General features: G+C 43.3%; 1 protein-coding gene across 1 annotated transcript in view; it reads right to left on the minus strand.

The window, feature by feature from the left end:
* Positions 1–429: 429 nt before the first annotated feature.
* egln2 (egl-9 family hypoxia-inducible factor 2) overlaps positions 430–8,858 on the minus strand; it is a 28,236-nt gene continuing 19,807 nt past the window's right edge. Inside the window, exons 3-6 of the mRNA XM_048264833.1 lie at positions 8,338–8,457; positions 4,500–4,636; positions 2,821–2,888; positions 430–2,516 (exon numbers count right to left, since the gene is read on the minus strand). Of these exons, the coding sequence (XP_048120790.1) occupies positions 2,467–2,516; positions 2,821–2,888; positions 4,500–4,636; positions 8,338–8,457 (375 nt within the window). The 3' untranslated portion in view covers positions 430–2,466. The remainder of the gene's footprint in view (positions 2,517–2,820; positions 2,889–4,499; positions 4,637–8,337; positions 8,458–8,858) is intronic.

Below are 8,858 nucleotides of genomic sequence, written 5' to 3' on the forward strand. Positions count from 1 at the left end.
TAAGACCTCCGTATTTTGTAGTATTGTAAGACACAGTGTTTTGGGGGGGTTTCAAGTTTCAAAACTTTCACCCAAGTATACATACTTTCCCAGGTTTGGAAAAAATGTATTCATAATTCCATACTTTTCTGTATCACATTGACTGGGTTTGGATCATTCAGAACAAGTTCAACTCTGGGTCGGATTTGGCTCTGATCAGGTGCCAGACCCATGGCAGACCGTGTGTGGTGTGTGTGTGTGTGTGTGTATGGGAGTCAGTGAGGTTAGCCTGGACAGAGCTACGCAGCAGGCTGTACATCAAAGTGGTGAGGGGGTCCCTCTCGCCACACACATCTCCCCATTGTGTGCGTCCAGGAGCAACACACACACACACACACACAAACACAACAGGAACAACAGGAATCAATCACACACTGCTCACACACAGTCTTACCAAATCACTGACCAGCTTTAATGAATTAATTAAATACTGCAAAAGACAAAAGAATGGAAACAAAATAAAACTCCAGGGGTTAACATATCAGAAAGATAGACTTTGTTCTTTTTAATTCTATTGCATTTTAATTATATTAACCACAGCATTAAGCTTTTCATTACATTTCCATCTCTCTCTCTCACTCCTCATTCTCATTCACACATTTTTCTCAACAATAAAGTGCATTAATTTACTTCTTGTGATAATAATCTGGCACAATTGTTTTCTTTACACCAAAATGAAAAGCCATTTCTGGACCCCACCAACATGAAATGGGACTTCTACACAGACACACATCCTCCAGCAATCTCACGCTATAAGGGTAGTTCTCCTTTTCCTCATCTCATTCTTCTGAGATATTCACAAATGCTGCTAGTGTGAGTTCAAACTGAAATGCCTGCTGGGAAATGTATTCTTTTTTGATGGAAGTGTCACTGGTTAAGACAGCAAATGGGTTACTGGGTGTGTTTTTTTGTTTTGTTTTATTTTTTATTTAGCATGCTGTGCTGAGTTATTTGTTGCTTATTTTGCTGATCTTCCGCTTGGTGTTTTTGCATGTGCTCTGATACTGTCTATCCAAGAAGATAATTGTGCTGTGATCTTGTTAGATGTACAGTAGGCCTGCGCAGATCACACTCTAACTACTGCAAAGCCGAAAAGTTCCCTTTCATTTCACCTCCAATAGGCCTTTTATTGGCTGGACTGGAGCCGAATGTTACAGATGTCTCCCATTAAATGAATAGGTGGCCATTTTGTTTTTCTGGGTTGTTGTTGTTTTCCAGGCTAACATCAAGGTTAACTCTAACAGCTGTCTGTGTGAAGTCCTGTTGCCAGTGGATAAGGCCCTCATCCTGACAGGGGTACAAGGACAAGGTCACTTAAAGAGCTGTTCACTCACACAAACACACACCTACACACATACACATTCATTGAACCCTGTTTTACACCTCTTCTGGGACAATGGGACAAGCTCTCTGTCTGTCTGTCTGTCTCTCTCTCTCTCTCTCACACACACACACACGTATGTATAGTTGTGTACCCCCAGTGCATGACTGTTTTAGTCCTACACTACTACAATACTACGACACACACACACCCTTTGAGACACTTGCCTCAGAAGAATTGCCTCAAGAATTGCCACTGGCCTTCACTGTGCACACAGTTGCTAAGATTCAGTTCTTAGTCCTTGAAATGTAAAGGGTCAATGTATTCAGTGTCTTTTCTCAAGTGAATGTTCTGTTATTCCATTTTCAGCTCAAGGTCTGGGCACTCTTGTCACGGTGGTACCTGTTGCTAGGCTGGGCGTGTCACAAACAGGACATATGTTATAGGCTGGCGATGTCATTTCCTGTTGAGCCCTGAGCCATATGGGGGGCCCAGCTCCTGAACCCCTGCGCGAGGAGGAGAGTCACTTCCTGTGAGTGAGGAGGCCACTCTGAGAGATCTGATCTGAGGGGCGATAAGCTAGCTGTTAAATACATACAGAAGGGAGCACCTCTGAAGCCGAGCTCATATCTGATTTTTAAGATAAGATTACTGAGAGCACTGGAAAAAAACACAAACAAACAAACAAACAAACAAATAAAAATCTGGTAATCCCATAGATGATGACCGCTTGCCCTGCCACAGCTACACAAGTCTCCATCCACTTTCCAACCAGCCATCTCCTGAGATTCTATCCCTTTATCCTCTCCCTCTCTCTATCCACCTCTCCTTCTCTCTATCCACCTCTCCCTCTCTCGTCCCCTTAATCAGTTTCCCTCCCGCCCTTTTCTCCAGTCTCAGCCATCCAATCAGCATGGAGGGAGTGTCTCCTCTAGCCAATCAGGTGGCAAATATGAGTTCTGGGCGGAGCTGAGAAGGGGGAGAGAAGACGTGTCCCGTTCTGTGGAACTCATTCTGGCCCCTCCCCTTTAGACATTCTGTCCAATAGCAGCAGGGGAAGACACTTCTGCTGAGACCCCACCGGTGGAGTCCTTGCCATCCCAAGGTTAGGTCCTGTTTTGAGTGACAGGCACTTTGATACCTTTCTGTCCGGTTGCTATGGAGAAGAGAGAAAATGTAATCATTTCAAGACCTCGTTTACAAGGCTACCGAGTAAATAACACCATCCTTTCTCATAAACCTACACACACACACACAAGCACACACACTCCAACCAACATGTAGATTAAAACACACACATACACACACTCACACACAAGCAAACAGGCAAACACACACTCTTACCAATACACTACTGCACACACACTCCTCCAAATATATGTAGATGGAAGCACACACACTCTCTTTCTCACACACACACACACACACACACACACACACACACACACACACACACTCACCCAGTCGATACTTCTCCTTGGCTTCTGCTCGCTCCTTTGCATCAAAGTACCACACCGTAATGGCATAGCTGAGAGAAACAAGAGACACTCTGTCAGACGGTGTTAATCCACTGCTGTGTGTGTGTGTGTGTGTGTGTGTGTGTGTGTGTGTGTGTGTGTGTGTGTGCTAGCTAGAGCAAGAAGGCAGTAATCATCCAGTAAGACTCTGTCAATGCATCAAAACACCACAAAGGTGTTTTTCACCAATATTTATGAAAACAGATTATCCAGAGAGTGAAGCTGTAATAAGGAGAACGTCGCTGCCTCCCTGCCTAAATAGAGAGTTATCTCACTAGACATGACTTTGGATTGAATACATCTTTTAAGAATGAGCGTAGCACTCTAGAATCTTTGGTTAACATTACGGTATGACGTTAGTAAAAGCCGGAACGTTAAACTAAACTAGCTTATGGAAGCTAGCAGGTTAATGGTAGAAAGTTGTTTGACAGACGGCACATGTATCAGACCAGACACTATCAGGGGTTACAATGGTATAATCAGATAGTACAGTGTTTATTTCTTGCTAGATTTTGACACATCTAAGCAAAAAAATGTGAAACAGATCACATTTCAACAGATTCAGCAGCCATAACCGGTGTCATCTTTGTTTACTTTTCACTGCTGTTTCAGACGTTGCCGCAAAGGATTATGGGTAGTAGAGAGCAAGAAGGATACATCAATGTTGCCTTCAAAAATGACCGTTAATGGGGTAATTCTATGATATGTTAGAAGGCAGTTCCCCAGTTAAATATCTTAAAAGGCAGCAGTTTTAATAGAGCCAGAGAGAGCGAAAGATAGAGGCGTCGCCATAATGGGTTAATTTGAGACTATGGGGATCTTACTGCTTTGTTTATTCCTGTGTCTCTGTTGAGGGCATGTGCATTGCAATGGAGCCCGCAGCCACGCGCACACACACACACACACACACACACACACACACACACACACATTCACACACACACACACACACACACACACACACACTCACACGCAAATTCAGGAAAAACGTACTTCCTGTCTACTCCACACATTCACTCACTCGCACACACACACACAAAATTCACACACACACACACACACACACACACTTCGGCAGAAAATGGATGGATAATGCTTACAACCCTATGACCCAAAGGCACAAATAGGCATCTGAAGTTGTGTGCCAATAAAGTATGTCAAAGTGTGTGTTTGCATGTGTGTGCAGTGATGGTGTATGTGCCTTTGTGTCCATCGTGTATCTGTGTGTGCGTGTGTGTGTGTGTGTGTGTGCGTGTGAAAGAGAGTGAGTCTGAGGCTCCGAGGTCACACAAGGTGAATTGTGTGAGAGTTTGTTGAGGAGCTGCTGGCAGGAAATGTGTGTGTGTGTGTGTGTGTGTGTGTGAGTGTGTGTGTGTCTGGAAGTGGTCACAGTGCCTCTCCAAGATGTAGGGGAAAGTTTATGAGTGTGTGTGTTTGTGTGAGAAAGAGAGAGGGAGAGAGAGATGTGGTCACATTGCCATAGCGAGATCAAGGGGAAAGGTAAGGTGTGAGAGTGCAACACACAAGGAAAAGTTTGTGTGTGTGTGTGTGTGTGTGTGTGTGTGTGTGTGTGTGTGTGTGTGTGTGTGTGTGTGTGTGTGTGTGTGGTTGAACTGACTCACCGTGTAGCGAAGGCTGGCTTGACCTCATGTGGGTTTCGTCGGTCCGACCAGAAGATGAGCAGGCGGTCAAATAAAGGCTCGATGTTGGCCATCACGTTACGTCCTTCAGGGAAGATCTGCAGAAGACCTCCGTGAACCTGGACACACACACACACACACACACACACACACACACACACACACACACACAAACACACCTTAGTCACATCTAAACTAGATGTACTGCAGAGCGGTTCAAAATATGACCGCCGCCCAGTCCAGCACATGTTTTCCACAAAAATAAGTCACGCTGAAAGGCATATATGATTCTAACTGTCTCACTGAATTGCATTATCTCACTGGTATCTGCTAGACAACAAGTACCAAAACATGATTAGTTCATAGATTTCACATGTAAAATACATTTTATACAACCCCACCCCCACCTTGCCTGTTCAAAATTCTGAGAAATTCTTGAATTGTGTGCATGTGTGTGCGTGTACATGTTTATGTTTATGTGTGTGTGTGTGTGTGTGTGTGCGTGCATGTGCTTGTGTGTGTACCAGTGTATGTGCCTGTGTGTGTGCATGTGCATGCATGCGTACGTCTACTGTGTGAGTATGTGTCATACGTATGATTACTGTGAATGTATGTGTGTGCGTGTGTATCTGTTCACATGTGTGCATATGGAATGGGTTAACATGACCCCTGGAGGCAAACATACGTAAAAAAATGGGTCATCCTAGGCCCTACGGTTCTCAAGATATTCACAGAAAACTCTGTTGGTGTACGGTCACTATATGTACACATAAATTAATTTATTGTATGGCCCCCCATGAACGAAAGTCCACGAAACTTGGCATGAATTCGGAGGGTGTTATAATGATCCTACACTTTCAATGTCGTGCAGTTTTGACCATGTCAGCCAGAGATATTGTGATTAAAACACCTAATTTTTTGCTTTTTAATTTTTAACTAGGTGGCGCTATACATGAAATAAGTGGTAATGGGATGGGTTGACATGGCCCCTTAAGACCAACATACAGACAAAAGGTGGTCCAGGGGTCTCAAACTCAAATGAGCTGGGGGCCACTTCTGCCAACTTCATCTGATTGGAGGGCCGGCTATTTCTGAAAATGCAATGTTCTTTTTTTCAAATACCACACAAAACTGCAAACAGAAATTGCAAGTGTTTTTATCTAGTTTTAGACACCTGTGCTAGCAACCTAAGCTTATAAATAAAATAATGATAAAATAAATATTAATACAAATTATAAAACAAACAAAAAAAAAAGCATAAAAAGCGGGTATGTGTGTTTTTCACACCAAATAAAAATATTTTCCTCTCATAACTTTTTTAAACCTGGCAAACTAGGCGTCAGGGTTAAGAAAGCAACACCTTTAGTTTTTTTATATCAAAATTTCAAAAGGCCATGGCTTGAAAGTGGTCAGAGATAACGTCCTACTGTAAATGTAAAAATCTTTGAGTATAAACAAAAGTTTATGAAGGGGGTACATGTAAATGTACCCATCACTGGATGGCAAGCACCTCAAATTATGCACCTTTCAGTAAATACTGGATGAACATATTTGAGCAGGTTTACTTTCCTTTTTTCATATTACCCACATAACAAATTAACAGGAAAACACCTAAGATGTATACCAACACCTAAGATGTATATGGTTTAGTGATGTATTACTAAACCACAAGGCCTAATAAAGTATTCTGATCAAATCAGTTCCTATCATCGGGGTAATCTAAGTACCCAGAAGTTCGCATCATATTGCGGGTGACTTTGTAGTTCTATTTCTACTAGCCCTGCTGTCTGTACCACGTCCATTACGGACACTTTCATCCACGATTACCACTGCAACCTCCAAGCTATGTTGGGCAGAGGGTCGAAATAAGCATGGTATGCTTAGTGGACACCGTCAGATACACGCAAAGGCGCACCTCCATTCACAGGCGCACTGTGACTCTCACTGTCAATAGACAATCGATCATAATCTCCAAGGATATTCTCCTTCAGAATCAGAATAGGTGAATAACATAGCCTACCTAAGACTTCATCACACATGAGCGTTTTCAACATTAAGTGTAGGCCTATTTCTGCTTCAATTTGTTTACAAAACTATGGCCTGTATCAGCTTCCAGCGTCATTACAAATGCACGTCTTTGTGTTTCTCGTGTAATACAAGTAATTCCTGAAAACTTTGCGCAGCGATTTTGGGTTTAAATCAAGCTCTGGATGTCTAGCACATAGTGGAGCAGAGTAGGCTACAAATGAGATTTGTCACCCGTGCTTGTATCTATCGTCTATTTTAATCAGTATATCGTTGTTTGTCACAATTAAAATAGCCTCAAGGGCCAGATTACATTATTATTTTGACATACGTCGCGGCGAATTGGGCGGACGGGCCGGGTGTTTGAGACCCCTGTCCTAGGCCTTAGGGTTCTCGAGATATTCACAGAAAACTGTGTCCGGCCACTTACAGGCCAGTTGGTGTACAGTAACATAAATTAATTTATTGTGTGGCCCCCCATGAACGGAATTCCACGAAACTTGGCGTGCATTCAGAGGGTGTCATAATGATCCTACACTTCCAATTTCGTGCGGTTTTGACCATGTTAGGTCACAGATACCTGCGATTACAACACCTCATTTTTACTTTTTTGTTTTTAACTAGGTGGCGCTATACATGAAATGAGTGGTTATGGAGTGGGTTGACATATACCCTTAAGATCAACATACAAAAAAAAGGTGGTCCTCCTAAACCTGACTCCTAAATCTGACTAAACCTATATGGCCGCCACTGCGCTTCTATAAATACTTCTATAAAAGCTTAAATGAGGTGCAGTTTAAATAATGTCACGTGCTATGTGGGGTTGTGTATGGTTTGGATAACTTAGTATTAGTCTAAGTTAGTATAGTCTCTGTCCTTGACTGTATTAGTCTAAGTTACTATAGTCTGTGTCCGTGACTGTATGTTGAATTCAGCAAAATGATCCTCACATTGCTCTTGCTATCCGTCTAGTGCAGTGGTGTAATTTTTTACCTTTATGATATGTGTGTGTGTGTTTAAGGGCCTTGTATGGGTTCTCTAATGTCGGTTAATAAGGAATACATCCTTGTGTACAGTGTTGGACGAGTTTGGGTGATGTGGTCAGTGAATATTTCACATGCTACAAGGGGAGATGTAAGTTTTGACAAGTCCTAGAAGAAGTGCGCCCTTTCTCTGTATCTTTAGACTGCGCTTGTTAGCGACACGCCGTAGGTCTCCTGTACCATGAATAAAGGTCTCTGAGATTTCCTACTGACTGTGCCTGATAACTTCTTTGAGCAATCCAGAATTATAGCACGACAGTGGTTCTCAAACTTTTTCTGTCATCCCCCACTTAGGAAGTGGGGAATTTTCAAGCCCCACCTGACCCCATCAACTCAGAAAAATGGTAATGTTAAAAAAAAAAAATGGTTCCACGTTGCATTTCCTGTCTTGGTCCACTGGATCAGATGCTATTTCAATTTATATGTCGTCTGCTTCTGACTCCTATGTTGTGTGTGGCTATTTTGTTTTGAATACATGATCTTGTCAAAAAAAGAAAGGCATGTGACATGTCTCTATTTCCCAATAGTGGGGCCCGCCCCACACTTTGAGAACCACTGCTCTACTGCTCTAGTGTGTGTCTTGACAGAAACACTCAGGCTTATGTTCTTTGAGTAAGTGTGTGTGCATGTGTGTGTGTGTGTGCGTGTGTGTGTGTGTGTGTGTGTGTGTGTGTGTGTGTGTGTGTGTGTCGTGTGTGTGTGTGTGCGTGTGTGTGTGTGTCTGTGTGTATATGTATCCAGGCTGTCCTTACTTTCACGTTCCAGTCCTTGTTGAGATAGTAGATGCAGGTGATGCAGCGACCGTCGCCGTGGGGATTGTCCACATGCCGGACGTATCCCGTGCCGTGTCCAGGGTAACAGGCCACCATTGCCTGCAATGACACAAGGATGGGCTGTTATCCCCACTGATCACCAGCTCCTGCTCCAGGCCCAGTAATACATATGGCCAAGGTGGGGGGGTTAGAGTTTATGGGTGCTTAGATGGGTGCAGGAGCTTGTTACATGGAGGTTGGGGGTGGAGGGGGTGAAGCTTAAAGGGGTCAGTTGAATTTATGAGTTCTTAGTTAAGGGGTCATATGGAGAAACGTAGAAGGGCAATAGAATGTCTAGGTGTCAGTGGATGGGGGTACTAGGACAGGAAGGGTCATATGGAGAAAGGTTATGGGTTATTGGGGAAGGGGGATGGTAAAAGGAGAGGGGTAAAAGGGCAGTAGAATTTCTAGGGTGTCTTTGAAGGGGGTGCTATGGTGACACAAGGAGAATAAGGTTTATG

The sequence above is a fragment of the Alosa alosa genome, chromosome 15 (assembly GCF_017589495.1).
Source record: "Alosa alosa isolate M-15738 ecotype Scorff River chromosome 15, AALO_Geno_1.1, whole genome shotgun sequence".
Lineage (NCBI taxonomy): Eukaryota > Metazoa > Chordata > Actinopteri > Clupeiformes > Clupeidae > Alosa > Alosa alosa.